The sequence below is a fragment of the Coturnix japonica genome, chromosome 22 (genome assembly GCF_054131305.1).
Source record: "Coturnix japonica strain WE chromosome 22, WE-NBRP24, whole genome shotgun sequence".
NCBI lineage: Eukaryota > Metazoa > Chordata > Aves > Galliformes > Phasianidae > Coturnix > Coturnix japonica.
The window spans coordinates 3,902,624-3,921,365 of record NC_140684.1 but is presented as its reverse complement, the minus strand read 5'-3'; the positions used below and the strand labels follow the sequence as shown (position 1 = coordinate 3,921,365).

The following is an 18,742-nucleotide window of genomic DNA, read 5'->3' as shown; positions in this document are numbered from 1 at the left end:
CTTTCAGACCTACATAACCAAACACACAGCTTCCATGGATGCCAGACTCACACTGAACCCCCAGTCCTAGCACAGTGCTCCTGTTCCCATCAGAGCTGGAGCTGCTGGTGTTGAGGCTTCTGCACAGCTCTGCAAGGAGCCAGAGCAGGAGAGCACAGGCTGCACGGAAGGCCACAAGGCAGCCACGAGCACTGCCTGCACATGGCCATGTGCCTGCATTCACCTGCCCACAGGCTGCCAGCCAGCCAACATATCAGTGCTCCTCACACACATCGCATCACTGCAGAGCGCACGTTCAGCACTTCATGGCATGCACAGCCTTGCACTGAAGTGTGATTAAACGCTACAATTAGGCCAATAGAGCTGAATTTTATTTGTCCACTCACAGCAATAGGGGAAGTGGTGCTTGCTGATGCCATTAACCAAAACACCACATCCATGACTCCAATTCTTTTTCACCTACCAGCTATGTAAGCAGGGCAATCAGAAGCTACTGCCTGAATGCACAGCAGGGCAGTGCTGCAAACCAGCCTTGTTGGGGTGCTGCATCACAGAGCTGCTGCCCTCCTTATCCCCTTATGAAAAGGACTTTATAGCATGGGTATGCCTTGATACTACCAACTGAACCACTAATATCCTCACTGAGCCCTGATTCAGAACATCTTTAGGCACATGCTCACGTATTTTCCTTCAGCAAGGATGAGCTCCTGCTTCGCAGGCTCTGTAGGACCAGCACATACCATGCACACATCATCTTTTTTACAACCCATAGACTCCCAAAGTTTCAGTCACATGTTTCAGTGGAGAGAAAGCAAAACTTTGAAATAAAATCATGAAATAGTGAAGCACTGCTTGCAGTTCAGCTTATTGGGCATGAAAGTTTAAGCTCTGCTTTCAGCCTCGGTTTTCCAAACATGCTGTCACTCACTATAATATGGGTTAAAAATAAGAGAAAGCAAAGATGAAATGTAAATGATTTAAATGCGTGCATATGTTCTTTTGTAAAATGCATAATGCATCTGCAATGTTTTTTCCTCATATTTTGGACACAAATCAAGGGGGAAATGGTTCACTTACGATATAGTGAATTTTTTATCTAACTTCAGTGGTAAAATGTCCTTCCATGCAAGTATTTCACTGCATACTGTTTGTTGCTGGGTTGGTTTTTTTTGGTCGGTTGTTTGGTTGCTTATTTTAAGGCTCAAAAAGGAAAAAAATACCCACATAAACCAATGAGTAGCACAATTGTATCTCCTTTTCTCTCTTTCATGGCAACTTTCAGTTTGTTAATATCACAATGAAAACAGCCTTGTAGATGATCCGTGCTCAATTACAGAATTTAACATTCAATCACAAATATATTCAGAGAACATTTTACTTTCAAAGTGTATTTAAAGTGATGGTCAAACAGCATAATGCTCAGTGAATTGCTCAATAATATAGGTAAAAACTAGAAGAGGCAACAGCTAGCAAGATCTTACTGCATCTGTGGCTTCCACTGCATCAATCCTCCCAGAGGCTTCCCTTGCTAGAGTGGCACAGTCAGGACCAGAAGCCAGAGTCCTCAAGAACAAGAAGCAATGAACTGCAGACTATGCATTTCCTGCATTGCATTCTTCTTTCACTAATGGTACCATAACTCAGCAAATGGAGAAGTAAAACAAAGACCATGACAGAAGTCAGTCATTGAAACTAATGCTCAAACCCAGGTACTCGTGAGCCAGCACTGGACCTCTGTGCCACTTCCAGGCAAATTCTATGAATTATCCAGACATACAGGTGGGTTGTACACAGCCAGGACCAGCTGCATCTGGGACAAAAGCGTGGCTAAGTGAGCACATGGAGGTCCCACTCATTCTGAGCAGATGTGAGCTCAAGGGAAAGCAGCTGTGCTGGACAGTCCCACAGCAACTCTGCATGTCAGACAAATGGCTGCCCATCAATGCTGGGAGGAAACACCAGGCACAGAGACTTGGCAAGGCTGGGATTGTGGAAGAGGAGGGCCAGCGCCCCACCTGACCTGGGGAAATGGGATTTTGGATAGGAGGACTATTAGAATCGCAGAGCTTATAAAACATATTTGGAAAGGCTTTTGTGTTGGTTTTGGGATAGCACATGAAGGCCCGAGGAATCCACTCCAAGGCCTTAAAATCTGTGGCTGAACTCCAGCAAAAACCATATGTTAGTCATATTACCACCTTTTTCTTTTCCCCATTCTTGCTCCATTTTAAAGGACGACGCCCTGTGCAGCAAACCAAAGACAGCCTCAGGGCAGTGGAGGCTCATATCCCACTTCTCTTATCTGGAGAAATCCTGTGCTAATGATGTGAATAATCCCAAGTCTGCTTTCTGTCATTTACTAACTGTGACCTGCTTGTTTTCACCTTTACAAGGGGAACAACACCACATGGTTTATGTACGTGCATGCAGTACTTGGCTTTACATACTCCCTCCAGCACTCTGTGTGCTTCTTATGGCAGGCAAGACCTGAGCAGGCCATTCCCAGCACCCAGATGGGGACAGGCCAAGTACAGGGACTCAGCAGGGCTCCTTCTCCTGCACCCAGTGCAGCTCACCCCATGCTGGCCAGTCCCCACAGCAGCCACTTGCTGGTACCAGCTCTGGCTTTTTGCAGCTCTTCACCCGTAGCCCCACTGCTAACCAGCACCCAATTCAGCCTTCATTCTAATAAAAAGTGAAAGTTAAATGCAGCACAAGCAGGGGATAAAGCGCTATTAAATATGGGCTGGGATCACGCCAGGGATGGAGGCCAAAGCAGGGGGAGGAGCCAAGACGAGTATTTCACAGCATTGAATAATTAAGAAAAACAAAATATTTTCCATCTGTTTTTTCACTCCTTACGTCACTGAGGCAATAAAATGTATATACAAGTACATACGAACTGACTGCATTTCAACCTAGATATAAATATTTATTTCCAACAGAGGACACCCCTACTCCTGCAAGAAGGCAGTGAGGATTAACACACCCTCAAAGTATTAAACTCCACTTTAAAGACACACCAAAGCTACTTTATCACACCAAACAGCTCAATTTTATATGACATATACCTCAACTGATGCATGCTTCTGCTCACTCCTCTGTATTCCACTCTAATGAACAACAGCTAATTTTGGATTAACAATGGTGAAAATTGGTGCATTTTTACATTCTAATGAAGAGGAGAACTGAAAGATACTAGGAATTCCATAGAATTATCTCTCTAAGCACTGTACAAGAGGAACAGAAAAGTCAATGATCACACCTCTTTGCCAGCACTGTACAGAGCATTGTTTCTGTGCAAGCTATAAAAACACAAGCACGGACACCGAGGTTTCTGGATCTGTACTAAGTTGAACAGTAGTGAGGAGCTCTCAGATCTCAAGCTATAATAAATATTGTATCCTACAGGAGCCCATCGGGACTCTCAGCTCATGTGTTGTTCCACAGAAGATTGTGGTGTCAGATATGATTAGAATCAACACTTTCCACTTACTCTGAGCTTTAAAGCTATCTATGCAAAACACTAACAGCAACTGTTAATGAAGGAAATAAGAGGGTATATAAGGCAAACTTATATTTCAAATGAGTGTGCTTTAGATACTGATATGCAAAATGCTACTGTGCACTTTGGGTTTTTTTCCCTATAGATAAACAAGAGGCATTTATATGCTTGGCATAGAGCACGCTCTAGCACGCTGCTATTTTTCAGCTGACAAGCCATTATATGAACTGAAGGTGGCTTTCCCAGCTGGAAGTCAGTATGTAACACTTAAGCAATAAGACACTCTGCTGTCTGCATTAATGGACCACTGGAACACGCATCAAGCGGGTTGTGTGACAAGAGAACAACTGTCTTCCAGCAGCAGAGGACTGCACCAATGACCATTAACGCAACCCCCAGAGGCCTCGCTGTGACTCATCTCCATATGTGAAGAAAACTCATTACCCAGTACCTGGTCTGTATGTTGCACAGGTCACAGTTATGTTACTATCCAGCTATGACGGCAACAAGGAGAGCACTGTGTTTGTTTGGGAAAATCCTCTGTGATTTTTTTCTTTCTTTTTTTTTTTTTTTTTAAGCTATTGGACACATACATGTCAAAGCACAACCACCTTAGAAGAGATTAACTGCTTTAGTTGCCACCAGACTCCTCAGCAAAACCCAAGGCAGTGTGGGATGAGGAGCAGCAGCCTCCCCTGCTAACTGCATGGGGCAGAGTCCCACATCACAGTGCAGAGAGCAAACAGCAGGACAACCTGCCTACACCATCGGAGAGGGGCAAAAATAAATTACTGTAGAATTAATTTGCTGCTGCTCAGTGTCCCATGCACTTTCTCTTCAGTGTACTCCTCCTGCCTGCGGTAAACACCCACCAGTGTTTCAAGACATTAATGCTACTCCATGTATCCCCGCAGCTGAGTCTTTTCCCAAGCCAGGCAACGATCCAGAAGCAAGTGCCCAGTCAGTAGTGTCAGGTCGTTTTAATTTCTCTTCACATCTTCATAGTCTATAGGGCATAGCTGTTGCTAGATGTAATCATGTATACTGCATTGGCATCTCGGAGCTTGATGAATTCGCTTCTGTCTTAAGGCCCTCTTCAGAAATCATCAGATAACATTTTCTCAAATGAGATGAACTAGATGAAGTTGAAAAAAATCTAAGTACCAGAATTCTGCACTGTACAGCTCACACACATACATACAAACACACACTTACTTAGTAATGCAGCCAAATAGGATGGAGGAAGCACACACACATGTGAGTAAAAAAAAACCACACACAAAACCTGAGCATAAACCAAACTTTATAATTGCCCTGGAAATACTCCAAAAAACACTTTTCAAATGAGAAACACACTAAGTGTTTTAAATAGGTATCTCATTAATATAATTTGCTTGAAAGTTGTTGCAGGAAAGAACCATAACACATTTAAATTTAAGCTGACAGGGTGCAGAAAAACAACACATCCGTGCTGGGCATGTGTTCTGTTACTGCACAGGTGATGCCCGCTAAGAACAGCTTGTTATAAGACCATTATTAAAACCTCTCGATTGCTGTGAAGAACAGACCAAGGGCCAAAGCTCTTCCCCGGCTTCAAAGCTCAGCATTATGCTCGGAGGATCTGAGTGCAATCTCTATCTGCAACAACAAACCACCTTTATACCGTCCAGGTAATTACAGGTTCAGGTCAAGGATTCCAGACCGGATCGGTTACAGCTCTCTGTGCGAGGCCCCGCAGCGCTGGCCGGCTCCACTCAAGCAGGGCAGCTCAAGTATCCATGACACCAGGATCCTCAGGCCCTCCCAGCACCCGCAATGGGAAACCGCCGTCCGCTCAGGCCTGTCAGTTATAGCCTGTGGCAATAAGGACAGCCTGGGAATTCATAATGTTGGTGACTTCATCTGCCAGCTGCATTCACACATCTTTACTACCTGAATAACTGATCTGTGCTACTCCAAGGCAGCGCTTTCTGATGTACAGCATTTGGGAATAAATATTTGATTGCACATACAACAGAAAAGAGCTCAGATGGTTTAAGGTGTGACAGCAGAAGTGTTTATTAAATTCCAAGCGAGAGCATTGCTGGACAGTAAGAATTTGTCCCAGGGTCCCTATCTCACAGGTGTGGTGATGAACAATGAAAGATCCCTTACAGGCAGAGGGAGAGAGACAACCTCCCACCCCCGCTAAATCCACTCCCACATCAGTTCTGCTCATTAAACCCACTGCAGGCATCAAGCCATCTATCCACGGCCACCGGTCACAAACAAAAGAAAAGGAAGTACTAAACTACAAGCCAATTTTAAGAGAGCACTGATTGAAGTAACCAGAAGAGAGCTTCGTACTGTCAGTGTTTCATACAACAGTAATAAACAATCTTCATTAAAAAATGATGTGTGCATCCTTAAGAAGCACAGCACATGCCAGGTCTTAGAAGAGAATATAGATGTTCTGCCTAACCCACAAGCATCCAAAAGGGGAAAAAAAGCTCAAAAAAGCCCTAATTTTATTCATAAAAATCTTCTTGCCATAAGCAATTTCTATACTAAGCACTAAGTAAGAAAGAAACAGATCTCCTCTGAGTAGGAAAGGAAAATGTTGATGCAGAAATCAGACAGCTTCTTCCTGGTCAATGTTTTTCTGCTGAGTTGACAACGTAACAAAATTATTACTTGACTGCTAAGTGTCAAAAACCTCTTTGTATGAGGGAATACACTCTGCTGTTCATAAACACACACAGATGCACACATTTCCTAGCAGAGCAGGATTGAAGTCACAGGTATGACAGCACACCTGAACACCCGAGCCCTTCAACAACACATTTGTTGCTACTTAAAGGAAATGCCTCCCCATACAGACTCAGTGCAGCTGTGTGACCAAACGTGATCAGGAACGGCTGCAACACTTCTTTCTGCCAGTTCAGCTCTTCTTTCTGCCAGTTCAGATTTGCTGTTCCACGCAGATACTCCAGCCTTCCTGCACCCCTTTAATCCCTATTTTAACAGAGTTCTGTAAGCTGTGATTATTCAGGTGGGTAACACATAAATTACTCAGCTACAGGTTAGAGTATAAAACTTCTGAAGAGCACCCATTCATCACTGGAGATACTCAGCTGCTTATCTAGGCAATGCTGCTGCATCCCAGACTAGTTCCAGTAATTTTGCAGATACCCTCAGCTATCCAAAAATCTTATCTAATTCAAGTCACCCCAAAGAGAGGAACAGCAATCAACGTCTGCAGTTAAAGTGAAGTTTTCAAGTCATGCTTGCAGAATAGAAATAGAGCCCGATCATTCTGTGGCACATACTTCTTGCCCTACAGGTTTCTGTCTCAGAGATTGTTGGTTTGCATGTATGAAATGTGTGACGTTCAGCTGCAGCACCTCCTGCAGATGGGACACTTATCAGTTCGCTTTTCCACTCTGCTGTCCAAAGAAGTCTTGAATGTAACCTGACTTACTGCACGCCTCTACACATCGTGCTTCTGCCATGTGTACAAGTGTTCCCTTCAGTGCACATTATAAACTTCCTGTGTTACAAAGCTTTAAACTCAACTCTGTCCCTTCAACATTAAACTGTGACTCTGGAACAGCATCTGGAATCACGGTACATTTAATCCTTGAGGGTATATTCTCTCTACAAGGCATCCAACCGATACGTGTGTGCTGAGGAACGCGTGTCCAGCAGCTTTAGGTGACTGCATTTCTGCAAACTTCTCTTTCCAATTAAACATAAAAACCAAACACGGAGAACAAGATCTTAGAAAAATTGTAAGTGGAACGGAGATAAATATCTCCCCCTCTACTTTTTGTTGTCTGTATCCACCATCATTACAGACACTGACACCCACCTTGACAATATCCTCACAATTAATTTCTGCTCTGTTCCAATGAATATTTTTTTCAAACTCTTTTGTAACAACATTGTCATCAGTACGCCATCATTGTACAGACACGTGCACAAATCACAACTAATGAACTGCACAAATGTCTCATTAGCTGCAATGACAAAGTTCTCACCAACGGAGAGACGGAAGGAAGCTAAAAAGAACGATGGAAAAATTAAAGATGATAAACATGTACTTGAAATCTTCTGATAGGAAGAACAAGCGATGGAGTCAGATAAGGAGAGGCGCCACGCTGGTTGTGTCTCTAAGCAACACCAGATAAACATCTTTATAAAGTGCACCAGACTCGCATGCATGGGTCAGAGCTGAAGGATCACTTCCTGGTTCAGCTTAGCCAGTAAAAATTTATGACCTACTTAAAAAAAATGCTTCAAACCTAAATAGGTATTTTTCCAATAAATTCATTTTCCACAAAGAACGCAAACCACGTAGAGCATGCCTCAGCAGCAGCAGGAAATGAGAATATTGACAGTAGTGGAATACAGTACTAAAATAATGCAATGTTGCACATCAGCTTTTGAAACAAAACCTCTACACCTTTTCCACACACGTCCCAGGTAGGAAGGAAGGAAGCACACTGCTTCTCTTCCTGCTGCACAACTTTGCTACAAGGAGAGTACAAGACTTCAACAATCTACACGTTTCTTTCCTCTTGTCTCTTGTCTGTAGAACTCCCACCCCTACACCATCTCACACACACACATATCCGCCCCAAGTTTGGACAATTACTTTCTGTTAAGGACCAGGCAATATGAAAACTGCAAATAGATGTTAAAGTCCCTGAATCAAAAATCAATTCAAACTCGAACAGCCTGGCAGAGAAGCTAAATAAATACTGCTATCAGCATGTCTCTAACAAAACCCATGTATTGTTTATAAGAAACTTATGAGGTGTTATAATAAAACGGAGTCACTGCTGTACAGTAAATATATTTTTAGTGTCATAACAATGTATAAAATTGACTTTGGCAATTTTAATACGGACACACATGTTAAAGGCATTACCAATGGAGCTTCATCACATTCATATGAGCCATTTCACATTAAGGCCCCATCTATTCTATAGGAAAGGCTGCTCAGCACAGAAGTATGGTCCAAACATGGTTCATTGTTTCCAGTGTTGCTGGAACAAAACAGATCTAGAATTGGTAGTGTTAGAGAAAGGCTGCATTTCAGAACTAATACATGTCCCTGTTAGAGGCAACTGCACTGCTCCATTCACACTTAGGTAAGAAAATACAAAAGAAACCAACCTTGATAATGCAGATGTATGTATCTGCATCACCTGGCAGAGTCACACTGATAGCAAGGAACAACTATGCCTTTAATCATCTTGAGTCAGAAGTGTGAGATACGCAGACCGAAGCACCGCTGTAACTGGGGCTTCCATCTTCCAGGGGTAATGCACACAGATGGACTAATCCAAAAAGCCGTAACTGCTGAGATTTTGTTCTCTTACGTATCAAATCAGAACTTTCAAAATCACATTGACATGCACTAAAACGAATATAACTGCCTTTAAATAACCACCATCAGATGTCCAAGCTCAATGGGAATTAATTTAACTAGTTTTCGATACTTGAAAATGGTATTTATAATGACAATCCTCAATATCCAACGTAAATGTAGTTATTACTGAACACAGTTATAAACAGATCTAAGAAATATCCTGTAATACTCAAATAAATTAATTTGGCAAACGATGCAGAAACTTGGACTCAGAATTTATGTGTATAACAAACAGAGTCTGGAACGGGAGCTTTTATTTTAACTCTCTTTAAAACAACCTTCAGAAATGAGTTTCTGTATGTGTTACAGTCTCCTTTTACAGTTTAACCTCAATCCAATCAGCAGTCTCCAGGGATTTTCAAATCACTACAGATTAAAATCCTCTCTGACTTGACTGTTTGACTAATGCTGTGTGTTTAATAATTCTACTTGTGAGAGATTTTATTTGACAAAATCCTGCTGTGTGGAACCTTCAGACGCTATACAGCTGTACCGGAATATAAAGCTCTGTTGTCTTTGTTTCTTTATATAGACTATACCCCAGCACCACGAAAAAGAAAAAACTTTATAGCGTACACATTACTGTGTTGATATTAATGTAACTGCTGTAATATTAAATTTACACACTCTCTTAGAGCAGTGTAGTGAAAATGCACCCTTTAGACAAACCTCAGTCAAACTTCCATGTTGTCTTGACTGTTCACAGAAATAAACTACATTTATGATTACATTTCAATGAAAGGTATTTTATAAATGAGATTGAATTGTAATATCCTTCGCCTTGGGCATTCATTAACAAAAGCATTTCAGTCTCATTGCTTGCAAATGTTCTGCTTTTTAATTTGGGCATTTTTAAGCCTTCTCTAGCTTAACAAAAATACAATTTGTGTGTCTTATGACAATGCTGTGACTTCAGATAGGAGTGGCAAGAGGAAAAGCCATCACGATTGTAACCTTTGAGACACATTTCTGTAAGTCAGCACTTACCAGTTAGCGCAGCTGAAAACTGTGATAACCCTTCAAGTGTACAGCATTGGTTAGCGAACATGTTACCAGACAAAGAGAAGACGAGATCGATGAATGCCACAAGTATCAAAGAGAACAGAAAAAAAACAACATGTTTTTACCTGAAGTCGCATCAATCACTGTTGAAACTCCTCTGCGATCAGAAACAGGACGCGATGAGCCGGGCATGCTAACAGGTTCTGAACGAACTGGCTGAATCCTAAATGATAAGTTACAGTCACCACCTGTGTCAAATCAGTGCTCACATGGGCTGTAATTAAATCACAAGCCAAAACCAAACAAGCAATTGAGCAACTTCTTATTTTCAAATCAGCTGCCCTGCTAGAATTTTACTTTACTTTCGGGAGCCAAGGCGTGGACAATCCACCTGCAGACAGGTTCAGATAATACATGGAGTGCATACCCCTACACTGCATCTCAGATGTTAGCTGCCTCTCTACAAAAACACCCAAACTACCTGAACAGCCTACAGTTGTTATCCAGGCCCTCCTGAACAATAGCAATTCCTTCAGCAGTTTAGGAGGAAAGACACATTAGTAACTGCTTACTCCTTCTGTAGTATATATATGTGAATACATCCATATTTTTTTTTTATTTATTTATTTTTAAATTTCTACTCTCTTTCTGTGTATGTTCTCGTATAGAAAGCATTAAAAATCATTTAGAAGCATATCTGACATTTCTACCCCTACTTGTGGGAGTTAAGTGTAAGCAAGGAAAAAACACGTATTTCAAAACCATGCACTTTTAGTCCAAGGACAACATACCCAGCTTTAAGGGATTGCTCATATCACCCATTTCTCATGTTTTACCTATAAGAGTTTCAAACAGAGTCTCAAACAATCCAAGTCCACTCAACAGACCTTCAGACTTCAAACCACTTGCAGATTCAGAAGCATGGAAACTAGTTAAATCTTGCATTATGGAACGGGACACAGAAACATATGGTGCATAAAGCACTTCTACAGAGCTACATCCAGGACTATAAATCCACATACATCCTCCCCATCTTAGACTGCTCTCTCTCAGTTTCAAGAGAAAGACAAAATAAATATGTGATAAATAATGACAAGAAAGGAAGAAAACAAAACCAAACAAAACAAACAACAAAGGGCGGGAGGGGAAAAATTTTCCAGAGCTCCCGTACTGTTCCAAAACTCTGACTGCTCCATCTACTCAGCACCTGGATCTATGGCACCACGTTCCTACTCCTGACTCAGAGAAATTATTTTTTAAGCAATACAGAAACCACAAAGCCAAGACGATGCTCAGCAAGGCCACCAAACTCTGTATTACTTTTCACTTTAATTTACACAAGAGGTGGCAAAAATGAACGTAAGCTGTTTGACCTGGATGACTCTTTACTGCTGCTGTCATACACTTCTTAAGACTTTCATCTAGACGAGTCTGATGAAAAGTACTATGCTTTCTATACACATGGCCTCATTTAAGCATAAGATAAGCGATTCACACGACAAATGTGGAACAGCTTGGAAATCTGCTTTATTTTTACCTGAGACTGTTGAGATCGAGATCATCTGTATCGAAGTCCAGCAGTGGCTGTGGGGTGTCACTGGGGCCGTGTGACTGCAGCACTGAGGAGCTGGATGAAATGACGGTGGTTTGGCCTGAGGGGTGAATGGTTTTGAACTGGAACTGAGGGCCCATCCAGAGGCGCCGATGGGGCCCGGTGTGAGTCACTATCTCGACCTGTGGGAACAGAGGGAATGGTCCACACAAAATAGATGCTGTAGCATAACAACTAAACATCTACTGCTGTGGTGAAGTAGGTGAACACATTTCTGACAGCATCCATGCAGAGTGGACAGAGGAGCTGAAAGTCTGCATTCCCCAAATATTCTTGTCAGTCACTTCAATCCTGACCTGGGGAAGGGCCGCGCTTTCTAAAAACAAGCTGTTCCAGTTTTGTTCCAGCTGCTTTCTCAAAGTTCACACTCTAAACAGCACTGCTTCACAAGCATATAGTGTGAACTATATTTCAAACCAAAGCTCATAATTAGTGTTGGCATACTGAGGATACCACTGGCAGAGACCATCTTGCTGGAACGCAACGAGGTTGGTGACAGAGAGCAATGTGACACGCACTGTGAGACACTGAGCACCTCAGGTCAAGTTCATTTCTGTGCAGATGCAATACGGATACGTGTGTGCAGCTACAGAGTTCAGGACAGTTACACACAGCTTCATTTAAATGAATTCTCAGAATTAAGACAAAGGTGAGGGTGATTGTTTGCACTAAGCAACCACACGCCCCCTATATGGCGGGTACATATGAGTTATGTATCTGTGGACATGTTTGTGTGTGGATATACTGAAAAAAGAATCAGCCTTCAAAGATGAGAAGCAGGCAATATGAAATGAAAATATTAAGCCCTGCTGAACTCATGTTTTTACGATGACAAAAATAGACTGCAAACTTCCTATACTTTTATGTTCAAATAACAATCAGGAATGCAATTTAGAAAGGAAACCCATGAAAATGTATTTTTGTACCTATATGACACAGATATGTATCCCAGGGTTTTATTTGTGCACACATACACGTACTACTGACTCTAATTCTTTAAGAAGGAATTTTCAGCACTGGATAATGCTGTTCTAAGTTCTCTGCTAATATAAGACGACAAATGCACAGCCTATTTAGCACTATTTCCATCCCTGCATTTATCCTAGCGTAACTCAGATTGACTGTAGATGTTTCTGAGTCAAGTAGCTTTTATGTAGCAGTGTAAATTAGGCCACAGATAAAGTAATCTGTATATTTTAAGCTTGAAACCATCAGTGTCACAGAGCCGAGAGGTAAACAGATGCCTTTGCAATTTTACTGAGGCTATGGCCAGATGTTCCTATTCACTCTCCTGTTGTGTGCAGGACAAACATATTGTATCTACTTCACACTGACAGCACACATTACCCACTGTTCTAATTGAAAAGTTGAAGTGAAGGGCAGTGCTTTTTCACTGCATGCTGCTACTGTTGATAACAACACTTTAATTTTGAAAAACATACTTACACTTTAGGCTTAATCTAAAGTGGCTTGCTTAGAGAATGCTCACACCTTCGTGCTCAAAAGAGGTATCACAGCTCGTTTCACTTAGCAAAAATTAAACATTCCTGAAGCAATCTCCAAATTATACGTGTTATGAATGATATCACTTTCCATCTTTTATTATAAATATATTTTGCCTTGTAGAGGGATGGATGTGATGAAGTTTGAGCATTCTTAAATTCTTTTGGCTTCCCTACTATCCAAGAAATAGTAACAAACTAACACCCATCGTGTAGGTTTGTTTACTTTTTCTCACTATATGCTGGCAAGTCACCAAAATAGTAATGTAAGCACAATAAACCAAACAATACTGCAGAGGCTATACCAGGTAGAGCTACATCTGTAAAGCTACAGATGGAATCTTGGACCCAGTGAGAGCAGTGACAGAACTCCCCCTGCATGCAGCCAGTTGGTAGTTTTACCATCGTTATGCCTTGACAAATGAGAGACAGGCTAAGCAGGTAAGTTAGATGACTGTGGAGCTACATTTGAAAACCTGGGCCAGCTGAGTGGATTCACAAGAATACATTCACAATTGAAAGCAACTCAGAATCTAATTCTCATAACATTATTCACAACTTATATTCTTCAACTGAAGTTATACCTCGAGTCAGATCATCAGGTATCTACCAGGCTCTAAAAAGAAGCTTTGCTCACTGACACAAAGCAAGAATGGCTAAAATTGCCATATTTCACCCCATATGAAACTATTCCACCAAGAAGGATTATCTACTATTTTTATGCTAAAATGTGTAACACTAAAGACACCTTCACTTTGCCAAGCCAACTTCTGCACCCACACCTGAAAAGATCCAGGTCAGGAGAAAAAGGGGTTGTATGTAGTTTTTAGCATGTTTGTTTAAAGTTCAGAGACAATCAAACTCATACAATATTAAGTCAAAAGCAAAGTCTGTTTTACACACAATAGCAGCCACGGTATACTGTCAGTTTACTTTCAATGCTGAAGCGAAGCTGTCAGCTTTACTCCTAAGGGGATATGGGCACTGTTTGGTTCCTGCAGTAGAACTCTCCAGAACGTACCTGTGACAGCCACTCTTCATCCTCCTGCCCGCTGTGGTCGGATGCCAAGCTGTCATAGGACTCATGTCGAGTGATAGGCCCAGGGCTCCCTGGTGGAACCACTAAAAAGAAGAAAATGGAAAAATTTACCTTTAGATGTTCAGATCTATGGATTGCATAATGTACAAAAGCACCTTTAATGCCATCACCTTTTACACACATAACTTTGGGGAAAAATCAGAAGCCAGTGCTCACACACTACCACAAACAAGAGAGATGCCATTAGAGTCACTACTGTAAAGATTAATATTTCACGATTCACAGTCCTTGAGTCCTCTAAACATGCCAGCAAAGCGTACAGTCTGTGGTGAAGGCACAGCGCGGCCTTAAGGACTCCATGTATGGGAGAGCTGCTAGTGGCACAGGGGCAGTGGGGAGGGCTGAGGGCCAGTTTCATGACACCACGGGATGATCCCAGTCACATTAGGGTGCGGACTGGAATTAGAACCAGTATTTTTGTATCAGCATCATCTGAGCATGACTCTGATTCCTGAAAAGTGATTTTTAAGAGCCCTGATGTTACAGGGCTGAGCTTTACATTGCAGCTTCCTACCCAGCACTTCACAGGCTGGGAGCCCCTGATAACAGCAGGATGGCAAAGCTGACACAACTGTACCCATAAATACAGAGTGGCGCCTCTACAACATAAACAGCACGGCGTTTCCATAAATCCATACATTACAAGACACACACACACAAAAAAAAGGAATTTCCATCCTGTTTTTTCAGTGTGTTTTCTAAACACAAAACTCAGCTATGGAGCCATTCTGAACACCTCGGTATCACAGAATATCCTTATTCTGAAGGCTGTGATGTACCAAACCTGCCTCCAGGCCTCACCTGTGACAGAACCGAGGTATGCAAGGAGATACAAGCACCTCAACATTGACACAATGGCAGTGGCACCGGACGGAGCCTGAAGAGCTGCCTGCTTCCAAGGGCAAAGCCGGCCAGCTGCAGGCCTTCCCTTACAGAGGGAAGGAGCTCTGCTAACAAACTAGACGGCTCCAGCAGATGTTTCTGTTTTCCAACCAACGGGAACTTTATGGACTGTTGTGAATTGTTTTGTTCTTTCTGTCCCAGGGGCAACGCCTCGGCTGCCAAGCCCAGTGCAGGGAGCAGCAGCACAAAGCTGTGGGTGCATTCCCAGCCCTCAGGGCAAGCTGAGCGCCATGGCAGTTCAAGTCTGCTTCACAGTGCAAAAGAAACATTTCCAATCGAAAGGCAGGTTTGGTTTTCCACTCCTGCCTTTCCCTATGGAAGCACAGCACTGCTGGGCAGGAACGCACGTCTCAGTGCAACCCAGCCTCAGCATTAACTCTTTCTACCAAGAAGTGACGACATGCGGAATTCCACGGGACGGCTCTGCCTCCGAGTTCACCGGCGGGGCAACAGTGATAAAGCCTCAGCTGAGGTCAAACCTCAATAATTTATTTTGCTATTTAATAAAATAGCATTTATGTGCCACACCTATCACAAAAGCAGGCATTTAAAGAGAGTCTGGTTTTGATAGCAGGATCCCGTAATGACGGGCCCGGCCTCGCTGCAGGCAAAGCACGCATTACTCCCACTGCCCGAGTGGAGCAAGCAGCACTTTCTGAGATACAGCCTCATAAGACAAGTGATCCTCACTGGAGATTTGCCATGGCTGTGCTCCTTATTACAGATAGAGATGCATACTTTTTTTTTCCCCTAGGTTAAAAACAGCCTTGAAGTTATAGAAACAAATATGACCTAAAAATGTAAGAGATTCTGTGTTTCTGGGTCACACACGTCCTGTATCGTTATCAACTGTTTGATTCCAGGACAGGACCAAGTCACAGTCATAAGGGCATTTCCAGGAACTTCAGCTCAAAAGTAACACAGTCTCTTCCTGCCTAAGCCTTTAAGTCTGAATTCCACCTGGAAGGTACGACAGCTCCACACACACATCAGTGCTGCTATCCCTACACTGTGTCACACAGCTTTTCAGCTTTCAGAGAATCTCTCTATAATGTTCACAATAATTCAAAAGCTTTGTATTAAGCTGTGTTTTTAGTTTCACACTTCTTCCTTTGGGAACGCATCGTGTCACACACACAGGTAAAGAGCAAACCCTTCCTCCTGAGATACTCTGCTGGCAATTTCAGGTGCCAGGAGTCCAATCCAATCCAGTGTCTGAGTTATGCCAGTTTTTACCTTCTTTCTACACTTACTCCATCATCTGGAACACAGATACGCCAAGTGTCAGAATACAGCTCAGCTCACTCTAAAAATACAGAAACACTGGAGAATTTTTACAAATATCTGCAGAGTGAAGAAAAATACAACAAAGCTGAGCATTTATTAAAAATCTAAGGTGAGAATTAAAACATGCAGGCTTTATTGAAGCAGTAGAGCAGAACATGATTTTCTAAGGCTAATTCATAACCACAGAAAACATAAGCACGCTGGCATGCTTTCAAGGTCATGCTTTAAAAACTGTTGTGCTACCCACAGCAGAAATCAAGGCTTTGCCATAAACGTTTGGTAAGAGGCAAAACCACCTCTGAGCTGCTCGGAAATGCTGTTAGGGACCTGAAACTCCATCGTCCCTACAATGAAAAGTGATCTACACCAGCTCTAAATCTGGATCATATCCTTATCTCTCTATTCCCGACTAGCTCTACTGAACCACTACACCTTCAACTGAGAAAAATCAGAACTGGTGTGGAAATTACTGTTCTTCATCTCCTTTCTTGACCTGAACACGGCCCTCTCATTTTCATCCCCTACATAAAAGCTGCAGGTGGTTATCAGTGCTCTCAGGTAAAGTAAAAGAAGAAATCCTCAGATGCTGTTCTCTGCATTTGCAAGATCAATCTCACTGCCACGCTAGAGATCACTAAAGGCAAGGGTCAGTTTCAGAGTTTGAGTGATAACTGCACAGAAATGACTGGAGAGAAATGCTTCAAAAACCAAAATGAACTGTCCTCTGACCCTCCGGGGCCCTTTTCACACAGTTCAGTGATGGATACAGGACAAAAAAACTGTTCTGAAACTTCACCATTACGGATAAATCAGAGAACAGACAATTTATATTAAACTTGGGAATAACTTGCATAGGCATTTTTGATGCGTGAGCAAGTCCTAGAGAAATACATGTGCCTGGCAAATACTGGAATTAACAAACGGTGCTTTTGTTCATAGATGGGATAATTATATGATAAATACCTACACCAAAGACAAATCTTTATTCATTCAAACGTTATAAATTGACATCTTTCAGCAGCAAAGAAGTGTTGGAACAAAGAAACGCTACAGCTCAATTGGTGTGTGCACGCTTATGGTTTTGATTTGTGAACAATAAATCATCAGTTTTACTTAGTTTTGTGTACTTTCTGAACCAAAAAGTTTTAATTTTGTCATTTATATAAATAAGCTTTAGACAATTCCGTTTAATTGAGTTATAGATGAAATTCCCAATGAGCTCTTTTCTAAGGGATGTAAGTTTGTGCAAATTAAGAGCAAACAAAGGCATTTGTAGACTATAAAGCTTGTTCTGTGCTGCCTGCCATACATGCATTTAGACACCCAGAAAGCTTCTCTTTTTCTCAATTGAATACACAAAGTTTATCGTTCAAAATAAGACTGTAAAATGCACAGACACAAAGCGCACTCTTAACCAGTTCAGCAAATCCAACATCCGTCCTTCACCTACATGCAGGCTGTGTGATGTCCAAGGGAAACAGGTATACAAATGGCAGATTACACACCACTGACCTCATATGAATCGCATGCTAACATCTGATTTTGATGTTTTTTCTGTGATTCCTAAGTTATAACTAAAATAAATGATCAGAGGTGGTTGAGAGACCTGCAGTAATCACATGCTTGTCAACAAGCTTCAGGACTACTCTTAAATGCCACAACCTGAATGACCAGCTTTACACTGCTTCTGCATCTATTGCTGCACTGCTGAGACCACGCTACGTCTGACAAGCAGAATGTGATCAATTTTCTGTTTTTAATGCATTTTTTAGCATGTAAACTTCTGCAGGAGCATTCCATGCTCATTAAAATATCCTCTTCTATGCAAAGCTTCTTCCCACTCAGTTTTTCTCATGTTACAACTGTTTCTAAGATTCTCATATGCACAAACATCGTAAAACTACATGCTAAAAAATCAGTAAACCAGGATTTTACCCAGCCCAAGAGTTATTTCATAACACCAATTGACTTACAGAGTTATTCATTATTTGTATATTGACTCCAGTTTACTAGGTGCTTTATAGACCATCCTTTCTCTTGTATCAGAACTTTAATCTCACAGGAATAGCCAGGACTCTAAGCAGGATATGAACTCTCCTTAGATTTACCCCAGCCTGGCTGACTGTTTTACTTGCTCCTTACTTTACACCGTCTGACAGTCAACAGCTGCATTTTGTTTTCCCTAACAGTACTGGTCGGGTACTCAGGCTCCACTGTTACTCTTGGTTGCACTGCAGTCAGGTAAATGTTCTCTGTGCTACAGTTCCAGCTTCCTCTTCCAATGTTCCCGTAGGAAAGCAGTCAAGTACAAGGAGCACTTCAATCTGGGCAGAGCTAGAACCCAACACCCAGCATGGAGTACCTTAAGGCCATTCAACACTTCAAATACTGAGACTGTGAGCAGACTATCAGCTCT

The 18,742-nt window shown here is 42.0% G+C and overlaps 1 protein-coding gene across 17 annotated transcripts in view; it reads right to left on the bottom strand.

Annotated features, from left to right (window-relative positions):
• BCAS3 (BCAS3 microtubule associated cell migration factor) overlaps positions 1 to 18,742 on the bottom strand; it is a 299,190-nt gene that overhangs the window by 151,497 nt on the left and 128,951 nt on the right. For all 17 annotated transcript variants that reach the window (XR_014936381.1, XM_085521677.1, XM_015880751.3 and 14 more), the window contains 3 exons: positions 14,059 to 14,159; positions 11,461 to 11,657; positions 10,049 to 10,146 (listed from right to left, as the gene is read on the bottom strand). Coding sequence is in view for 16 of the 17 variants with exons in the window: in XM_085521677.1 (XP_085377803.1) it covers positions 10,049 to 10,146; positions 11,461 to 11,657; positions 14,059 to 14,159 (396 nt within the window). In the remaining variant the exon portion in view is untranslated. The remainder of the gene's footprint in view (positions 1 to 10,048; positions 10,147 to 11,460; positions 11,658 to 14,058; positions 14,160 to 18,742) is intronic.